This window comes from Callithrix jacchus, chromosome 10 (assembly GCF_049354715.1).
Source record: "Callithrix jacchus isolate 240 chromosome 10, calJac240_pri, whole genome shotgun sequence".
Classification (NCBI taxonomy): domain Eukaryota; kingdom Metazoa; phylum Chordata; class Mammalia; order Primates; family Cebidae; genus Callithrix; species Callithrix jacchus.
In genome coordinates this window covers 130,785,357-130,805,948 of record NC_133511.1, presented here as the reverse complement: position 1 = coordinate 130,805,948, position 20,592 = coordinate 130,785,357, and the positions used below count along the sequence as shown (strand labels likewise).

Genomic DNA, 20,592 nt, shown 5'->3' with positions numbered 1-20,592 from the left:
GCTCTCCAACCCCCAGCCCTCCATCAACCACCACAGCCACCACTCCACCAACCACCACTTCCAGCTCTCCAACCACCAGCCCTCCATCAACCACCACAGCCACCACTCCACCAACCACAACCACCACCACCACTCTTAGTCCTCCAACCCCCAGCCCTCCATCCACCACCACAGCCACCACTCCACCAACCACCACTTCCAGCTCTCCAACCCCCAGCCCTCCATCCACCACCACAGCCACCACTCCACCAACCACCACTTCCGGCTCTCCAACCCCCAGCCCTCAATCCACCATGACAGCCACCACTCCACCAACCACCACTTCCAGCTCTCCAACCACCAGCCCTCCATCCACCACCACAACCACCACTCCACCAACCACAACCACCACTCTTAGTCCTCCAACCCCCAGCCCTCCATCCACCACCACAGCCACCACTCCACCAACCACCACTTCCAGCTCTCCAACCACCAGCCCTCCATCATCCACCACAACCACCACTCCACTAACCACAACCACCACCACCACTCTTAGTCCTCCAACTCCTAGCCCTCCATCAACCACCACAGCCACCACTCCACCAACCACCACTTCCAGCTCTCCAACCCCCAGCCCTCCATCAACCACCACAGCCACCACTCCACCAACCACCACTTCCAGCTCTCCGACCCCCAGCCCTCCATCTACCACCACAACCACCACTCCACCAACCACCACTTCCAGCTCTCCAACCCCCAGCCCTCCATCAACCACCACAGCCACCACTCCACCAACCACCACTTCCAGCTCTCCAACCCCCAGCCCTCCATCCACCACCACAGCCACCACTCCACCAACCACCACTTCCAGCTCTCCAACCCCCAGCCCTCCATCATCCACCACAACCACCACTCCACCAACCACCACTTCCAGCTCTCCGACCCCCAGCCCTCCATCCACCACCACAGCCACCACTCCACCAACCACCACTTCCAGCTCTCCAACCACCAGCCCTCCATCCACCACAACCACCACTCCACCAACCACCACTTCCAGCTCTCCGACCACCAGCCCTCCGTCCACCACCACAGCCACCACTCCACCAACCACCACTTCCAGCTCTCCGACCCCCAGCCCTCCATCCACCACAACCACCACTCCACTAACCACCACTTCCAGCTCTCCGACCCCCAGCCCTCCATCATCCACCACAACCACCTCTCCACCAACCACTTCCAGCTCTCCAACCCCCAGCCCTCCATCCACCACCACAACCACCACTCCACCAACCACCACTTCCAGCTCTCCGACCCCCAGCCCTCCATCATCCACCACAGCCACCACTCCACCAACCACCACTTTCAGTTCTCCGACCCCCAGCCCTCCATCCACCACCACAGCCACCTCTCCACCAATCACCACTTCCAGCTCTCCAACCACCAGCCCTCCATCATCCACCACAACCACCACTCCACCAACCACCACTTCCAGCTCTCCAACCCCCAGCCCTCCATCCACCACCACAACCACCACTCCACCAACCACCACTTCCAGCTCTCCAACCACCAGCCCTCCATCATCCACCACAGCCACTACTCCACCAACCACCACTTCCAGCTCTCCAACCCCCAGCCCTCCATCCACCTCCACAGCCACCACTCCACCAACCACCACTTCCAGCTCTCCAACCCCCAGCCCTCCATCCACCTCCACAGCCACCACTCCACCAACCACCACTTCCAGCTCTCCAACCACCAGCCCTCCATCCACCACCACAACCACCACTCCACCAACCACAACCACCACCACCACTCTTAGTCCTCCAACCCCTAGCCCTCCATCAACCACCACAGCCACCACTCCACTAACCACCACTCCCAGCCCTCCAACCACTACAGAGACCACAACTACAACACCCACCACCACCACGACAGTGACCCCAACCCCAACACCCCCCACTTTAAGCACAGAGCCCCCCACCCCCACAGCCACAACCCCCACTGCTCAGTCAACCACATTCAAACCCGCACCTGAGTCCTCAGCTCCTCAGACCTCTCGGTCCACCTCCTCCCCTCCCACGGAGTCAACCACCCTTCTGAGTACCCCACCTCCTGCCATGAAGACGACCAGCACGGCCCCACCCTCCACACCCACAACACCCACGGCCACCACGACGGGAGGTCGCACGCCGTCCCCACTGCCTGGCACCACCACGGCCCCTCCAGGTAAGTAGAGCTGCTGGGTTCCTCCTGCCTGCAGTGCTTCCTCCTCCTGTGTGCCATTTGGGACTGTCCCAGGAAGGCTCCGGACAGGCTCTGGGTGCCTCCCTGCTCACCAAGCCCAGTTACTGTGCGGGCAGGAGCTGCTGACATGAGCCAGCCAAAGCTGGTTCGCTCTCCCATGGGATGGCCTTCTTCAGGGCCCCACTGTGTGACGTGGCACTGTGGGAGCCCACCAAGCTGCAGGGGTGGAGACAGGCTGCCAGTGAGGGCCTGCAGGACCCCTGCTTCTGGCTGCATGCCCTCCTCAGGCCTCGGGGCCTCTCCCCAGCAGACGGCCTCCCACAACCAGTGCTGTCTGGACACCTCTTGCTGGCAGTCAGTGTGTCCAGCAAGCCGTGGTGCTGCTGGAGCGCCGGGTCATCTGAGGGCTCCCAAGACGCTCGGGCGTGGTGTCGCCAGCCCTGGCAGTCCACCTCCCCCGTGATTCCGAGGGCCTGGGAGGTGGGCGGGAGGCCCTGGCTCTCCGGTACTACCACCCACTCGGCCGTCAGTGTCCCTTGCAGCTGGGGAGTGGAGGTGGGGAGCCCACGGCAGTGTCTGTGATGCGCAGCACCTCAGCCCTCACTTGTGGCCCCCACTCTCACAGGCACCCCCACACGAGGCACCACAACTGGGTCATCTTCACCCACCACCCCCAGCACTGCACGGACAACCACCAGCGCCTGGACCCCCATGCCTACCCCAATCTCCACATCCAGCATTATCACGACCACAAGCCACATGACCCACACCATCATCACGTGCTGTGTCCTGAACGACACCTACTATTCAGCAGGTACTCGGGTTTCACACCCTGTGCTCAGGCGGCTGAGGCTGGTTTTGGCCCCGGCACATACCGATGGGTCAGGCGCCAGGGCTGAGGTCACAGTGGGGCATCTCAGGAGGGTGGCTGTGTCCAGGGCCTGGCTTCCCTTGGGTGGCCTCTGTGGGAACCTGCTACACAGTCAGCGGACAGCCTGCCTCTGGATGCGTGAGCATGGGTCTGTCCCCTTGCAGGTGAGCAGGTGTACAACGGCACACTCGGGGACACCTGCTATTTCGTGAACTGCTCGCTGAGCTGCACCTTGGAGATCTATAATTGGTCCTGCCCATCCACGCCGTCCCCAACGCCCACGCCCTCCAAGCCGACACCCACGCCCTCCAAGCCCACGCCCACGCTCACGCCCTCCAAGCCCACTCCCAGCACCAAGCCCCCCGAGTGCCCAGACTTTGATCCACCCAGGCAGGTCAGTGGCTGCAGGCGGCTCTGTCCCCATGGTGCTGAGCACAGCAGGTCCGTGCACCTGAGGCCCCAGGCACCACTTCCTGCTGGTTGTTTGAGAGCCGAGGCCTCCTGTGGCCCCTTGGGTGCGGGGTCCACCCTCCACCTTCTTACCGTGCCTGGCGAGGTGGCTGGCTGCGGTGACATGTGTGGAAGCAACCTCGGCCTCCAGCCTCCTGGCTCAGTGCCTGCCCCTGCCAAGTGCAGACCCCTCTCCATCCTGTGCCCGTCCTGCTGACCATCCCTGACCTTCCGCCCCCAGGAGAATGAGACTTGGTGGCTGTGTGACTGCCTCATGGCCACCTGCAAGTACAACAACACCGTGGAGATCACGGAGGTGAAGTGCGAGCCGCCGCCCAGGCCCACCTGCTCCAACGGCCTCACCCCCGTGCGCGTCATGGATGACAATGGCTGCTGCTGGCACTGGGAGTGCGACTGTGAGTCCGGGACCCCCAGGCCCTCTCCCCATCTCCTGCCCTCCCCCATCCCCCCATCCCCCCATCCCCCCGTCCCCCCATTCCCCCATCCCCTGCCCTCCCCCATTCCCCCATCCCCTGCCCTCCCCCATCCCCCATTCCCCCATCCCCTGCCCTCCCCATCCCCCATTCCCCCATCCCCTGCCTTCCCCATCCCCCATTCCCCCATTCCCCCATCCCCTGCCTTCCCCATCCCCCATTCCCCCATTCCCCCATCCCCTGCCCTCCCCCATTCCCCCATCCCCTGCCCTCCCCATCCCCCATTCCCCCTTTCCCCCATCCCCTGCCCTCCCCCATCCCCCCAGCCCCCCATTCCCCCATCCCCTGCCCTCCCCCATCCCCTGCCCTCTGAGGCTGCATCTCCTCCCCTCCCCGAGTCTCCTGCCCTCTCTGTGGGTGGGGGCTGCGGGGCTGTCTCTGGGGGACAGAAGGGCTGAGGCTCCTTAGGGACAGACCCCATCGCTGTGTTCACTGAGGCCGGGTGCCATCTGAGGGGCTTCTCACAGTCCTGCTTTTGCCCCATTGTGAGGGGTGGGGGGCCTGGGCAGGCAGAGGGCTTGCCTGGTGGAGTTAGGGCCCCTCCCTGGAACAAGGGTGCTTCTGAGGCAAGAGAGGGCTGAGCTGGGGTTTGAACCCCAGTCTGGCCGCTGTGGGTGCTCTGGGGCCACTGCAGCTCATACGTCCCCAGGCCCCCACCCAGGAGTGGGTGTTCAGGCCCCAGCTTCCTACAGCCTCTTCCTGACTGTGCCCCAGCCCAGCCCTTGCACCCGCCTCCGGCCGGGGGGCACAGGCAGCGTGCTCACTCGGGCTCCCTCACAGGCTACTGCACGGGCTGGGGGGACCCGCACTACACCACCTTCGACGGGCTGTACTACAGCTATCAGGGGAACTGCACCTACGTGCTGGTGGAGGAGATCAGCCCCACCGTGGACAACTTCGGGGTCTACATTGACAACTACCACTGTGACGTCAACGACAGGGTGTCCTGCCCCCGCACCCTCATCGTGCGCCACGAGACCCAGGAGGTGCTCGTCAAGACCGTGCAGATGATGCCCATGCGGGTGCAGGTAGGCGCAGTGCGGCCGCGGGTGTCTGGCACGGAGGCCCCAACGTGCCGCGGTTCCCCACGAGGCCAGAGGACTGCGCTTCGGGGTGCCAGGCACAGCCTCTCCCAGACCCAGGCTGGAGGGCGCGGCAAGGTGGGCGCCTGGCTCTTGAACACGGCAGCCCTTCCCACAATCCTCCAGGGACATCCTGGAGGGGCCCCCTGACCTCTGCCACCTCTGCCATGCTGGGTACAGTCTCTGCAGCAGATGCTGCCTCCCGAGGACAGAGTGGGGGACAGGGCTCTGCACACCCTTGGCTGAGATGCCCCTACTTGCAAGGGGATCGTTGGTTCTGAGGCTCAGGAGGCCCAGGGAGCCTGGCCCCCTGTGAGGGGCTCCACAATCCTGGGGGCTTCCCGGGAGAGCTCCTTCACTGGCTCCTCTGGGACTAGGGTCTGGTCAGGCGCAGTGGAACAGAAGCAAGAAAGGGGATGGGAAAGGCGGGTAGGCAGGGCCCGCTCTCTGCAGGCGCCCGTTGGAGAGCAGGTGGGGAGGAGCAGCCCTGGAGCTCTCCCCAGGGGAGGCCGAGGCGGAGCGGGGGCAGCGGCCTCCGGGGCAGCTGCAGCACCCCCACCCTGTGTGTCGGCGGCAGGTGCAGGTGAACGGTCAGGTGGTGGCGCTGCCCTACAAGAAGTATGGGCTGGAGGTTTACCAGTCCGGCATCAACTACGTGGTGGCCGTCCCCGAGCTGGGCGCCCTCGTCTCCTACAATGGCCTGTCCTTCTCCATCAGGCTACCCTACCACAAATTCGGCAACAACACCAAGGGCCAGTGTGGTGAGTTCTGAGGCCCCCGAGCCCCCACGGCTCCCACGGTGCCCTGTGTCCACATGACCTGCCCCGGGGAGGGCAGCCTGGCGGGCCGAGGCTGAGGCTGCGTGTGAGCATGGCAGACCTGGCTGTGGGCCTCTTGCCCCTCTGCTTGGGGCCACTGTGGCCATCATCCCGGTTCAGGCCCTGCGAGGAGCCCATAGGAGCGGCCTGGCCTGGCAGTCCTGGGCATCTGGGCTGGAGAGGGCAGGGCTCACACTGTCCGCCCCGGTGGCCTCTCTCTCCGACAGGCACCTGCACCAACTCCACCTCTGACGACTGCATTCTGCCCAGTGGGGAGATCATCTCCAACTGCGAGGCCGCGGCCGACCAGTGGGTGGTGAACGACCCCTCCAAGCCACACTGTCCTCACAGCATCTCCACCACCAAGCGCCCGGCCATCACGGTGCCCGGGGGCAGCAAGACGACCCCACGCAAGGACTGCACCCCATCTCCCCTCTGCCAGCTCATCAAGGACAGGTGACCCTGCCTGGCCTGCCTGCCTCTCTGAGCCCTGGCCCCCAGCTCTTGCAAAGAGGGAGGAGGCAGCACGTGAGGCCTGGTGTGGGGCTGGGGAGGCAGGAGGCCATGGAACCAGGGTCAGGCGCTAGGTCAATGCGGGGTCCAGGGCCCGGGTCCTTGGGTTCCACGGGGCTGAGCTGCCATGTCCCACGTGCCTGTGCCTTTATTGAGTTCCACGATTTCTCCCGCCTCCTGGGAAGGTGCAGGGCTGGCTGGGTGTGAGGCCCGGAGCAGACCAGTCAACCCAGGACAGAGCTCAGGGCTGACATTGGGGAGGCAGGTTTGCGCTTTGACCAAGCTGTGCTCCCAATGCTGACAGCCATGGGGAGTCAGCACCCCGTCCCTGGAAGTGTGGGTGCGGTGGACAGGCTGGGTGTCTGTCTGCCAGGGTTGCTGGAGCTAATGGCCGTGCAGATGTGTGGCTTCTGTCCTGGGAACTCGGCTACAGGACCGCCTCACTTGCCCATCCCTTGTCCCCAGACTGTTCCCCGGCTGGGCTGTCCCTCCGGGTGCCTCTCTGGCGGGTGCTGGACTCCAGGAGGACGGTCTAGGCGGAGGTGCTAGGGTAGGGGGGGCGAGGCGGGCGCCGCCTGAGTGTGACCCTGCCCCTCCCTGCGCAGCCTGTTTGCCGAGTGCCATGCGCTGGTGCCGCCCCAGCACTACTACGAAGCCTGCGTGTTCGACAGCTGCTTCGTGCCCGGCTCGCGCCTGGAGTGCGCCAGTCTGCAGGCCTATGCAGCCCTCTGTGCCCAGGAGGGCGTCTGCCTCGATTGGCGGAACCACACGCACGGGGCCTGCCGTAAGTGCCCGTCTGCCCCTGCCCTGGAGCTGGGGGCCTGCAGGCCAGATGTGCCCACTAGGCTCTGCCGGGTGCTGTATCCAGCCTGAAGCTAGACACGAGTGGGCTGTGGCCAGGCTCCCGAGTGGGCTGTGGCCATGAGTGGGCTGTGGCCAGGCTCCCGAGTGGGCTGTGGCCATGAGTGGGCTGTGGCCAGGCTCCCGAGTGGGCTGTGGCGAGTGGGCTGTGGCCAGGCTCTCGAGTGGGCTGTGGCCCGGCTCCCAGAGATGGCGGGTGTGAGACCAGGGCCGGGGCCGCGGGGTGGAGAAGGCCAGGCTGGAGGTGCTGAGGTGCTGGGGGTTCTGCCAATGTCACTAGATGCAGTCGGGCACCCACCACCCTGCTCAGGGCAACCATGAGGGTGGAGGCTGACTCCCCAGGCGACTGGCCACCATCTGCCGTGTGTGGGGCGCTGGGCAGCTCTGTCACTCAGAGGGGTACAGGCTCCTCCCCTGACATGCGTGGGGCAGCCCTCTGACCCCGGCCCTGTCCCGCAGTGGTGGAGTGCCCATCTCACAGGGAGTACCAGGCCTGTGGCCCTGCGGAAGAGCCCACCTGCAAGTCCAGGTATGTTGCTTGAGGGTCTGCCAGGACTGTGGGCTTGCCACTGTAGTGCGGAGGGTGGCACCATCCGGGCAGAGCAGTCCTGCCTGTCTGCTCTCAGCCCCACCTGCACCTGTCCGACGGTGCCCTCCCCCCAGCTCCTCACCTGCACCCATCTGACAGTGCCCTCCCCCCAGCTCCTCACCTGCACCCATCTGACAGTGCCCTCCCCCCACCTCCTCACCTGTACCTGTCTGACAGTGCCCTCCCCCCAGCTCCTCACCTGCACCCGTCTGACAGTGCCCTCACAGCTCCTCACCTGCACCTGTCTGACAGTGCCCTCCCCCCAGCTCCTCACCTGCACCCATCTGACAGTGCCCCCCCAGCTCCTCACCTGCACCCATCCGACGGTGCCCTCCCCTCCCAGCTCCTCACCTGCACCCGTCTGACAGTGCCCCCCCCAGCTCCTCACCTGCACCCGTCTGACAGTGCCCCCCCAGCTCCTCACCTGCACCCATCCGACGGTGCCCTCCCCTCCCAGCTCCTCACCTGCACCCGTCTGACAGTGCCACCCCCAGCTCCTCACCTGCACCCGTCTGACAGTGCCACCCCCAGCTCCTCACCTGCACCTGTCTGACAGTGCCCTCCCCCCAGCTCCTCACCTGCACCTGTCTGACAGTGCCCTCCCCCCAGCTCCTCACCTGCACCTGTCTGACAGTGCCCCCCCAGCTCCTCACCTGCACCCGTCCGACGGTGCCCTCCCCCCCCAGCTCCTCCCAGCAGAACAACACGGTCCCAGTGGAAGGCTGCTTCTGTCCTGATGGCACCATGAACTATGCTCCTGGCTATGACGTCTGTGTGAAGACCTGCGGTAGGCCACTGCTCACACCGCCCCTCCTGCCTCCTCCTGGGTGTCCACAGAGGCTGTAACCAGGAGGCTGAGCCCCCAGCCCCACTCCTGCTGCACCAGGACCCTGCTAACAGGACTTGTTTCTTCCCTCTTCCTAGGCTGCGTGGGACCCGACAATGTTCCCAGAGAGGTAGGCCCCGCTTGGTGCTGAGGGATTCTCCCACAAATTCTGAATTCTGGGGAGTGAGGGGGATGGACATGAAAACCTGGAGCCTCAAAGATTGAGGAATGAGGTCATCTAAGTCCTGAGTTGACCTCATCTAAGGCTAAGTTGGCATCACCTGCTTACCCACCCATCCTTCCATCCACCCACCCATCCTTCCATCCACCCACCCATCCTTCCACCCACCCACCCATCCTTCCATCCACCCGCCCATCTTTCCATCCACCCGCCCATCCTTCCACCCACCTGCCCATCCTTCCACCCACCCACCCATCCTTCCATCCACCCACCCCATTCATCTACCCACCCATCCTTCCACCCACCCACCCATCCTTCCACCCACCTGCCCATCCTTCCATCCACCCACCCCATTCATCTACCCATCCATCCACCCGCCCACCCATCCATATACTCACTCATCCTTCCACCCACCCATCCATCCACCCACCCACCCATCCTTCCATCCCTCCCATCCATCCACCCATCCATTCTTACATCTGTCCTTTTATCCTTCCACCATCTGTCCATCCATCTATCCATCCTTTCATCAATCCACCCATCCACCTATACACCCCATCTATTCCACTCACCCATCCATCCACCCACCATCTACCCATCCACCCACTTACCCACCCATCCACCATCCACCCATCCATCTACCCACCCACCCACCTACCCATCCACCATCCACCTACCCACCCACCCACCCATCCACCATCCACCCATCCATCTACCCACCCACCCACCCATCCACTATCCACCCATCCATCTACCCACCCACCCACCCATCCACTATCCACCCATCCACCTACCCAGCCACCCACCCACCCATCCACCATCCACCCATCCATCTACCCAGCCACCCACCCACCCATCCACCATCCACCCATCCATCTACCCACCCACCCACCCACCCATCCACTATCCACCCATCCATCTACCCAGCCACCCACCCACCCATCCACCATTCACCCATCCACCTACCCACCCACCCACCCATCCACCATCCACCCATCCACCTACCCACCCACCCACCCATCCACCATCCACCCATCCATCTACCCACCCACCCACCCATCCACCATCCACCCATCCATCTACCCAGCCACCCACCCACCCATCCACTATCCACCCATCCATCTACCCAGCCACCCACCCACCCATCCACCATCCACCCATCCATCTACCCAGCCACCCACCCATCCACCATCCACCCATCCATCTAGCCACCCACCCACCCATCCACTATCCACCCATCCATCTACCCAGCCACCCACCCACCCATCCACCATCCACCCATCCATCTACCCACCCACCCATCCACTATCCACCCATCCATCTACCCAGCCACCCACCCACCCATCCACCATTCACCCATCCACCTACCCACCCACCCACCCATCCACCATCCACCCATCCACCTACCCACCCACCCACCCATCCACCATCCACCCACCCACCCACCCATCCACCATCCACCCATCCATCTACCCACCCACCCACCCATCCACTATCCACCCATCCATCTACCCAGCCACCCACCCACCCATCCACCATTCACCCATCCACCTACCCACCCACCCACCCACCCATCCACCATCCACCCATCCATCTACCCAGCCACCCACCCACCCATCCACCATCCACCCATCCATCTACCCAGCCACCCACCCACCCATCCGCCATCCACCCATCCATCTACCCAGCCACCCACCCACCCATCCACCATCCACCCATCCATCTACCCACCCACCCACCCACCCATCCACTATCCACCCATCCATCTACCCACCCACCCACCCATCCACTGTCTACCCACCCACACATCCACCCACCCACTATCTACCCATTCATCCATCCATTCCCCCTCCCTCCATTCACCACCGTTGGTCATATGATGCTCTGTTTAGAAGCTCTGACATGACATCTCGGCCACCTCTGGGCTGCCTGTGCCTCCCACCTGTGGTCGCAGCCACTGGCTGATTCCTTAGCTAAATTCTGCACAAGCCTGAGGCCTGAGTGGAGTGTCTGCCCCGTGCCAAGCTCCTGTTTCCTGTCCTATACCAGAACCTGACCGGTGTGCTCAGAAATGAGGAGGGACATGGGTTTCCCCCAGGATCCCTCAGCGAGCTGCCCAGGGCAGCTGTTTCTACCTGCTGACTACAGATGCAGCTCTGGGCCTGCCGGCGCCTCCTCTTCTCTCCTCACCCCCCTTCCTCCTCCCTGCAGTTTGGGGAGCACTTTGAGTTCGACTGCAAGGACTGTGTCTGCCTGGAGGGTGGAAGTGGCATCATCTGCCAGCCCAAGAGGTGCAGCCAGAGGCCTGTTACCCACTGTGTGGAGGATGGCACCTACCTGGTCACGGAGGTCAACCCTGATGACACCTGCTGTAACATCAGCATCTGCAGTAAGTCCATGCCTTGGCCCCAGTGCACATCCCTGTAGGTGGGGCTACATGCTGTCCCCTCCTTGGCCAGTGAGGAGACAGCCGATGTTGGAGCCTCTGATGTTCCCCTTGAGAGGGCTTGGGAGGGGCTGCTGGGCCAAGTCCAGGCATCCCTGCTGCAGGGCCTGGGTGGGGAGGGGCCCCGTGGAGGTGCAGCGGCCCCGGGGCTTTGCCTTCGAGGAGCCACCCTCACGGGGCGTGCCCGCCCTGTCTTCAGAGTGCAACACCAGCCTGTGCAAAGAGGAGCCCCCCCTGTGCCCACTGGGATTTGAACTGAGGAGCAAGATGGTGCCGGGGAGGTGCTGTCCCTTCTACTGGTGTGGTAAGCAGGGCTGCTGGGTGGGCAGGAAGGAGGCCACGGCCGGGATGGGTGTGTGTGGGGAAGGACTCCCTCCTGGGGCTCAGATCCTGGGGACACAGATGGCTGCACGATTGGCTGATGCACCACCCCAGCCCTGAACACACGCCCCATTCCCCGGGGGGAGGGCACCAGGAATGGGGGTCCGGCCAGATGGCCACCCCAGGACAGTCGCTAACCAACGGCCTTCTCCGTTCTTTCTCCCAAGAGTCCAAGGGGGTGTGTGTTCACGAGAATGCTGAGTATCAGGTGAGCCCTGGGTTGAGTGGGGGTGAGGGGGGAGGAGGTTGGGCTGTGGCGTGGGGGTCCTGGCAGGTTCTCGGCCAGCTGGGGTGGCCTCCGCCTCACATCTCTCACTGTCCCCAAAGCCCGGTTCTCCAGTGTATTCCTCAAAGTGCCAGGACTGCGTCTGCACCCACAAAGTGGACAACAGCACCCTGCTCAACACCATTGCCTGCACCCACGTGCCCTGCAACAACTCCTGCAGCCCTGTAAGTGGCCGCCCAACCCCAGCTCCTGCCCTGGCCCTGGCTCCCACCCCAGCCCGGCTTCCACCCCAACCCCAGCTCCTGCCCTGGCCCTGGCTCCCACCCCAGCCTGAGCCCTGGCTCCCACCCCAGCCCGGCTTCCACCCCAACCCCAGCTCCTGCCCTGGCCCTGGCTCCCACCCCAGCCCCAGCCCGGCTTCCCCCTAGGTCCTGCCCCTTCCCTCATACCAGACAAGCACTGGGGCCCATGTCTGCATGGTGGCACTTTCTTTTCTCCTTTCAATGCCCACCTGTCGCTGTCCCCACCTCTCCATGCTGACACCTGCCCAGTCTGGGGCCTCCTCCGAGTGGGGGTCTCAGTAGCTCCGCAGGTTCGTGTGGTGTGGGGCATGGCCCAGGGGCTCAGCTGCGGCGGTGTGTCTGTCCGCAGGGCTTCGAGCTGGTGGAGGCCCCCGGAGAGTGCTGTAAGAAGTGTGAGCAGACACACTGCATCATCAAGCGCCCCAACAACCAGCACATCATCCTGAAGGTGGGTGCCACTGCCCCGAGGCCGCCAGGTTGTCTGAGCCCCAGGCAAAGCTGAGTCCTCCCAGTCCTGGGTGCAGCGGTGACGGGTGTCCGGGAGCTGCTGTGACACATGAGCAGGCATTGTAGGGCAGAAAGAGATTCTCCTGGGTCTGGAGCCCAGAAGTCCAAGAGCAAAGGGCCTCAGGGCTGCGCACCCTCGGAGGCTCTAGGCAAGGACCCTTCCCTGCCCCTGGTCACTGCTGCTGTCCCTTGGTTGTGGCCATGGGGCTCCATCTCTTGTCTGTGGCCATGTGGTCTCCTTCCCTGTGTCTGTTTCTCTTTTAAGGATTTAGTACCCTCCCACCACCCCCTCGAATGCAGAAGATGTCATCCTAGGATCCTTCAAGGCCCTGCCCTCTCCCCTCCCCCACACAGGATGATGTCATCCTAGGATCCTTCAAGGCCCCGCCCCTTCCCCTCCCTCCACAGGATGATGTCATCTTAGGATCCTTCAAGGCCCTGCCCCTTCCCCTCCCTCCACAGGATGATGTCATCCTAGGATCCTTCAAGGCCCCACTCCCTCCCCTCCCCCACAGGATGATGTCATCCTAGGATCCTTTAAGGCCCCGCCCCTTCCCCTCCTGCCACAGGATGACGTCATCATAGGATTCTTCAAGGCCCCGCCCCTTCCCCTCCCGCCACAGGATGACGTCATCCTAGGATCCTTCAAGGCCCCCCTCCCCCTCCCCCACGCAGGATGACGTCATCCTAGGATTCTTCAAGGCCCCGCCCCTTCCCCTCCTGCCACAGGATGACATCATCCTAGGATCCTTCAAGGCCCCCCTCCCCCTCCCCCACGCAGGATGACGTCATCCTAGGATCTTTCACTTAATCACATCTTCAAAGAGCTGTTTTCGAAGGCAGGTCACCTTCACAGGTTCAGAGAGTTGCAACAGGCCTTTGAGAGTTGTGTGGGCCCCAGGCTGGTGCCTGACGTGGGTCCCGCCCATGTCACTTGTCCTGTGGCCCTGGCTCCCCCGGGAAGCCTCACTGGCCAAGTGTATCCAGGGTGTCTTCCTGGGCATGCTGGGGCTGGGGCTGGGCCTGCTGCTCTCCCTCACGGGAACCCCCTGCCCCACAGCCTGGGGACTTTAAGAGCGACCCCAAGAACAACTGCACGTTCTTCAGCTGCGTGAAGATCCACAACCAGCTAATCTCGTCCGTCTCCAACATCACCTGCCCCGACTTCGACCCCGCCATTTGCGTCCCGGTGAGTGGGCCTCGGGCGCCTGGCTCTGTGCGCTCTGCCGGGAGTGAGGGTGCCTGGTGGTGCTGCGGCAGTGGCCTAGAGCCTGGTCTGTGCGGCCGAGAGGCTTTGCCCGGGGCTTTCTGCAGCAGTCCCCCTGCCCACCGCATGGCAGGAAGGGGCTTTCACCCCCAGGGATGTCTAGGGGTCCTAGGCTCACTCTCTGTTCCCTCCAGGGCTCCATCACATTCATGCCCAATGGATGCTGCAAGACTTGTGAGTACAGGGCATGGCCCAGGGGACAGGCATGGTGTGGGCACAGAGGCTGGAGCCCTCAGCCCTGCCTGCTCAGGGGTGGCTGGACCATGGCCTCTGGGTGGGCATGAGGCTGGGGGCTGAGGCTGGGCCTGGGGAAGGGCTGCAGCGAGGGGGAGTCACTCTGGGCCTCAAGGATGTGGAGACCCTTCCCTGAGCCGCTGCCCTCTCTCCCCAGGCATCCCTCGAAATGAGACCAGGGTGCCCTGCTCCACCGTCCCCGTCACCAGGGAGATTTCACATGCCGGCTGCAGCAAGAGTGTCATCATGAATCACTGCTCCGGGTCCTGTGGGACATTCGTCATGTGAGTCCGCAGCTGGGAGTGTGTCTGGTGGGGCTGGTGGAGGCCCTAGAGGGGCAGGAGGCCAGCACTGCCCCTGGGAGGTCGCCCCTCACTCTGCCCTCCCCCCAGGTACTCCGCCGAGGCCCAGGCCCTGGAGCACACGTGCTCCTGTTGCAAAGAGGAGAAGACCAGCCAGCGGGAGGTGGTCCTGAACTGCCCCCACGGGGGCTCGCTGACGCACACCTACACCCACATCGAAAGCTGCCAGTGCCAGGACACCGCCTGCGAGCTCCCCGCCAGCACCTCCCGCCGGGCCCGCCGCTCCATCAGGCGTTTGGGGAGCCCGTGAGCGGCGTGGGCACAGCCCGGCTCCGCCTTCAGCAGCTTTACCTCCCCTGAGAGGCCTCCTAAGCAATAAATACCCTTGCTTCAGATATTCATTGTGTGAGTCTTTGTTCAGTCTTTGCTTTCCAATAAACTCAGCAGACTGCTGCACTGCAGGGCTGTGGCCTGGCCACTGTGCAGTGGCGGGCAGAGAAGGGACCGCAGGCTGTGCAGTGGTGGGTGGGCAGAGAAGGGACCGCAGGCTGTGCAGTGGTGGGTGGGCAGAGAAGGGACCGCAGGCTGTGCAGTGGTGGGTGGGCAGAGAAGGGACCGCAGGCTGTGCAGTGGTGGGTGGGCAGAGAAGGGACCGCAGGCTGTGCAGTGGTGGGTGGGCAGAGAAGGGACCGCAGGCTGTGCAGTGGTGGGTGGGCAGAGAAGGGACCGCAGGCTGTGCAGTGGTGGGTGGGCAGAGAAGGGACCGCAGGCTGTGCAGTGGTGGGTGGGCAGAGAAGGGACCGCAGGCTGTGCAGTGGTGGGTGGGCAGAGAAGGGACCGCAGGCTGTGCAGTGGTGGGTGGGCAGAGAAGGGACCGCAGGCTGTGCAGTGGTGGGTGGGCAGAGAAGGGACCGCAGGCTGTGCAGTGGTGGGTGGGCAGAGAAGGGACCGCAGGCTGTGCAGTGGTGGGTGGGCAGAGAAGGGACCGCAGGCTGTGCAGTGGTGGGTGGGCAGAGAAGGGACCGCAGGCTGTGCAGTGGTGGGTGGGCAGAGAAGGGACCGCAGGCTGTGCAGTGGTGGGTGGGCAGAGAAGGGACCGCAGGCTGTGCAGTGGTGGGTGGGCAGAGAAGGGACCGCAGGCTGTGCAGTGATGGGCAGAGAAGGGACCGCAGGCTGTGCAGTGGTGGGCAGAGAAGGGACCGCAGGCTGTGCAGTGGTGGGTGGGCAGAGAAGGGACCACAGGCTGTGCAGTGGCGGGTGGGCAGAGAAGGGACCGCAGGCTGTGCAGTGGCGGGTGGGCAGAGAAGGGACCGCAGGCTGTGCAGTGGTGGGTGGGCAGAGAAGGGACCGCAGGCTGTGCAGTGGTGGGTGGGCAGAGAAGGGACCGCAGGCTGTGCAGTGGTGGGCAGAGAAGGGACCGCAGGCTGTGCAGTGGTGGGTGGGCAGAGAAGGGACCGCAGGCTGTGCAGTGATGGGCAGAGAAGGGACCGCAGGCTGTGCAGTGGTGGGTGGGCAGAGAAGGGACCGCAGGCTGTGCAGTGGTGGGTGGGCAGAGAAGGGACCGCAGGCTGTGCAGTGGTGGGCAGAGAAGGGACCGCAGGCTGTGCAGTGGTGGGTGGGCAGAGAAGGGACCGCAGGCTGTGCAGTGGTGGGTGGGCAGAGAAGGGACCGCAGGCTGTGCAGTGGTGGGTGGGCAGAGAAGGGACCGCAGGCTGTGCAGTGGTGGGTGGGCAGAGAAGGGACCGCAGGCTGTGCAGTGGTGGGTGGGCAGAGAAGGGACCGCAGGCTGTGCAGTGGTGGGCAGAGAAGGGACCGCAGGCTGTGCAGTGGTGGGTGGGCAGAGAAGGGACCGCAGGCTGTGCAGTGGCGGGTGGGCAGAGAAGGGACCGCAGGCTGTGCAGTGGTGGGTGGGCAGAGAAGGGACCGCAGGCTGTGCAGTGGTGGGCAGAGAAGGGACCGCAGGCTGTGCAGTGGCGGGTGGGCAGAGAAGGGACCGCAGGCTGTGCAGTGGCGGGTGGGCAGAGAAGGGACCGCAGGCTGTGCAGTGGTGGGTGGGCAGAGAAGGGACCGCAGGCTGTGCAGTGGTGGGCAGAGAAGGGACCGCAGGCTGTGCAGTGGTGGGCAGAGAAGGGACCGCAGGCTGTGCAGTGGTGGGTGGGCAGAGAAGGGACCGCAGGCTGTGCAGTGGTGGGTGGGCAGAGAAGGGACCGCAGGCTGTGCAGTGGTGGGCAGAGAAGGGACCGCAGGCTGTGCAGTGGTGGGTGGGCAGAGAAGGGACCGCAGGCTGTGCAGTGGTGGGTGGGCAGAGAAGGGACCGCAGGCTGTGCAGTGATGGGCAGAGAAGGGACCGCAGGCTGTGCAGTGGTGGGCAGAGAAGGGACCGCAGGCTGTGCAGTGGTGGGTGGGCAGAGAAGGGACCGCAGGCTGTGCAGTGGTGGGTGGGCAGAGAAGGGACCGCAGGCTGTGCAGTGATGGGCAGAGAAGGGACCGCAGGCTGTGCAGTGGTGGGCAGAGAAGGGACCGCAGGCTGTGCAGTGGTGGGTGGGCAGAGAAGGGACCGCAGGCTGTGCAGTGGTGGGTGGGCAGAGAAGGGACCGCAGGCTGTGCAGTGGTGGGTGGGCAGAGAAGGGACCGCAGGCTGTGCAGTGGTGGGTGGGCAGAGAAGGGACCGCAGGCTGTGCAGTGGTGGGTGGGCAGAGAAGGGACCGCAGGCTGTGCAGACGGGGTCAGATTCCCTTCTAGGAGTCCTCCCGGCCTGGAGGCTGTGAAAAGAGCTCTGGGTTCCTTCACAGCCATTTCTCAGTTTTCCACGGTTGCTGGGGCCTTTGGGTAGCCCCGAGGCTCAGGTGGCTCTGGGGAGAGGGTGTGTGTTTAAGCACACACGTGTGAGCGTCTGTGTGCATGTGTGTCTGTATGTGCCATGTGTGTGTGAAGTGTGCCCCTCCCTGGGTCTCTGCACTGGGAAAAGGGAGAAGGTCTTAGTCCTCAGGTCACTGTCAGCTCCTGCTACAAAGTGACAAAAGGCAGCCAGGACCTGGTGGCCCTGCCAGGAATTCCAGGAGCTGCTGGGCAGAGCCACCAACACCTTCAAACCAATTTACAGAAGTTCTGGCTGCTCTGTGGACTCAGCTGGACAGTGGGCACTGGGTGTGCACCCTGGACACAGTGCCCACGTGCGTGGGAGAGCTGAGCCCTGGCCTTCTGGGTGGAGCCCAGCAGCCCCAGCACAGGCCAGGAAATGGACAGGGCGGGGTGGGGGCACTGTGGCCAGAGGCCCAGTAAGGAAGAGGTGGTCAGGCTTCCTCCAGCTTCCTCATCTGTCTTCCAGCTTGCAGCTGTGAAGAGGGGGCTCCCCCAGTGACGCGGTGTGGACATGGGTACAGCTGGGCCCCTGCCTGCTCTTCCCTGCTGTGCCCTTTAAAGCAGAGGCTACCTGGGGAGCTCAGGAGAGCATGAGCCCTGACATCAACCCTTCCCCAGAGCAGGCCCCACCCCTTTCCTAGGACAGGCCCCACCCCTTCCCCAGAGCAGGCCCCACCCCTTCCCCAGAGCAGGCCCCACCCCTTCCCCAGAGCAGGCCCCACCCCTTCCCCAGAGCAGGCCCCACCCCTTTCCTAGGACAGGCCCCGCCCCTTCCCCAGAGCAGGCCCCACCCCTTCTGCCCCCTCAGGATCTTCCCCAGCGCAGGTGTTGAGGGTCGGGAGGGAGCTGCCCTTCAGGTGGAGGCAGGGTTGGTGCAAATGGAGGGGCAGGGAGATGCAGGGGCTCCCCCCAACTCCTTCCAGTCACTGTGCAGCCCCCCACTTTATTCCCAGTGCCCTCCTCTTCCTCACATAGCTCATGCCCCCAGCTGGGTCCTCCTGGGTCTCCCTAGGGGTGACTTGGGGCAGGGGCTGCCTGCTTCCCTGGGCTCACCACAGTGGGCTACACCTACAGCAGAGGAAATGGGGAGCCAGCCAGGCAGGTGGGCAGCCCCCACCCCCTTGGAGTAGCTGGAAGGATTGGGACCAAGTTCTCCCCTTGCCCAGAGGAAGCTGGCTGTTCCCACGGCGGCCTCGCTGTTTCTGGGAGCAGATGGAAGGCCCCAGCGCACACCCCTCCCTTCCTCCGACGTGAGACTCGCTGCTGTCCCCTTGGCCGAAACAAGCCACTCCCCTGCTGTCAGGTGCTCCGGGGTGCACCAGCAAATCACCACAAACCAGGGCAGGGAGCCACGGGAAAGCCCTTTCCTGCAGTTCGGGGGCTGGGTCTGAGGAGAAGGCCTGGTGGAACCACTCGTGGCTCAGGCTCCGGGAGGGCGCCGCTCAGCCTCGGAGAGGACGCGGTTCAGGCTCCGTGGGACGCTTTCGGCCCTTCCAGCTGCAGGTGGCTCCGGACGTTCCTTGGCTTGTGGCTGCATTGTCCACGCCCTGCCTCGTCTCCATGGGGGCTTCTCCCGGACGTTTCTCCTCTGGTCTCTTCTAAGGACGCCGGTGGTTGGATTTCAGGCCCACCTGATTGAGAGTTCAGGATGAGCTCATCGAGAAGCCCCTAACTTAATCACATCGGCAAAGACCCTTTCTCTTTCCTTTTTTTTTTTTGGAGACAGATTCTTGCTGTGTCACTCAGGCTGGAGTGCAGTGGTGCGATCTCGGTTCACCGCAACCCCTGCCTTCCTGGTTCAAGCGATTCTCCTGCCTCGGCCTCTGGAGTAGCTGGGACTACAGGCACCCGCCACCATGCCCAGCTAACTTTTGTATTTTTAGTAGAGAGGGTTTCACCGTGTTGGCCAGGCTGGTCTTGAACTCCTGACCTCAGGTGATCTGCCCGCCTCGGCCTCCCAAAGTGCTGGGGTTACGGGAGTGAGCCACGGCGTCTGCCCCCGAAGTCTTGGTGGCTCACGGCAGCAGGGTTCTGTCTGGCTTACACGCTGTCTGTGGCAACGTGGCTGGTGCCCTCCTCCTCATCCACTCACTCCAGGGCCTAGGCGGTGGGAGCAGCTATAGCCTCTGTGGTCACAGCGTGGAGACAGGGGCAGGAGGGTCTTCCTGTGTCCAAGTCCCCTGAGATTCTGGCTCTGCTCAGACACCAGGGCCCTGGGGCTGCAGTACCACCACCAAGCAGAAGAGGGTGCCAGAGACGTGCGGAGGATGTAAAAACCACAGGACCTGAGGGGCAGACAGGTGCCTGACGGAAGTCACAGCGGGACTCGACTTGCTTCTGTCAAAAAATCAAGCCCAGGCTGGAAGGAGCAGTCTCAGCCTGCTTAGGAAAACACGTCGGACCCCTTGGTGGGACGCGGGACTCCCTCCCACAGAAGCCGGGCACACGGGAGATGTTGGCCACGGCCGTGCCTTCCCTCCACGGGGCACTGGAGGCTTCACCAAGGCCGCAGGACAAGAGCGAGAAGAAACGAACAGCAGCACCGGGAGGAGCAGAGCTCTGACTCGTGCCATTTGCATCTGCTTCTTTTGCCGTGTTGCCCCGGCTGGCCTTGAACTCCTGGGCTCAAGTGATCTGCCTGCCTCGGCCTCTCAAAGTGCTGGGATTACTGATGTGAGCCACGGTACTGGCCCTCATTTAATGTAATATGATTATCAAGATGTAAAAGCTAACTGGCCGGGCGCGGTGGCTCAGGCCCGTAACCCCAGCCCTTTGGGAGGCCAAGGTGGGGTCAGATCTCCTGAGGTCAGGAGTTCCAGACCAGCCTGGCCAACATGGTGAAACCCCGTCTCTACTAAAATTACAGAAACGACCCAGGGGTGGTGGTGGGCGCCTGTACTCCCAGCTACTTGGGAGTCTGAGGCAGGAGAATCGCCTGAACCCAGGAGGCGGAGCTTGCGGTGAGCCGAGATCGCGCCACTGCGCTCCAGCCTGGGCGACGGAGTGAGACTCTGACTCAAGAAAAAAAAAAAAAAAAAAAAAAGAGAAGACGTAAAAACAAAAGAAATTGTGACTTTATGATGTGAACTCACGCGAGGGTTCGGTAACTTTGTGTTGGCCACGAGTCCGATGAAGGAAAAGCGATAGTTTATGTTCA

At 63.6% G+C, this 20,592-nt stretch overlaps 1 protein-coding gene across 1 annotated transcript in view; it reads left to right on the top strand.

Moving 5' to 3' along the window:
- Nucleotides 1-14,968, top strand: part of MUC2 (mucin 2, oligomeric mucus/gel-forming) — a 44,160-nt gene extending 29,192 nt beyond the window's left edge. The window contains exons 31-49 of the mRNA XM_078341802.1: nt 2,943-3,037; nt 3,259-3,488; nt 3,786-3,960; nt 4,819-5,066; nt 5,698-5,881; nt 6,166-6,394; nt 7,057-7,235; nt 7,772-7,841; nt 8,588-8,688; nt 8,826-8,857; nt 11,120-11,297; nt 11,554-11,658; nt 11,903-11,943; nt 12,063-12,185; nt 12,613-12,711; nt 13,831-13,959; nt 14,172-14,211; nt 14,429-14,555; nt 14,664-14,968. Coding sequence (XP_078197928.1) covers nt 2,943-3,037; nt 3,259-3,488; nt 3,786-3,960; nt 4,819-5,066; nt 5,698-5,881; nt 6,166-6,394; nt 7,057-7,235; nt 7,772-7,841; nt 8,588-8,688; nt 8,826-8,857; nt 11,120-11,297; nt 11,554-11,658; nt 11,903-11,943; nt 12,063-12,185; nt 12,613-12,711; nt 13,831-13,959; nt 14,172-14,211; nt 14,429-14,555; nt 14,664-14,883 — 2,605 coding nt within the window. The 3' untranslated portion in view covers nt 14,884-14,968. The remainder of the gene's footprint in view (nt 1-2,942; nt 3,038-3,258; nt 3,489-3,785; nt 3,961-4,818; nt 5,067-5,697; nt 5,882-6,165; nt 6,395-7,056; nt 7,236-7,771; nt 7,842-8,587; nt 8,689-8,825; nt 8,858-11,119; nt 11,298-11,553; nt 11,659-11,902; nt 11,944-12,062; nt 12,186-12,612; nt 12,712-13,830; nt 13,960-14,171; nt 14,212-14,428; nt 14,556-14,663) is intronic.
- Nucleotides 14,969-20,592: the final 5,624 nt, after the last annotated feature.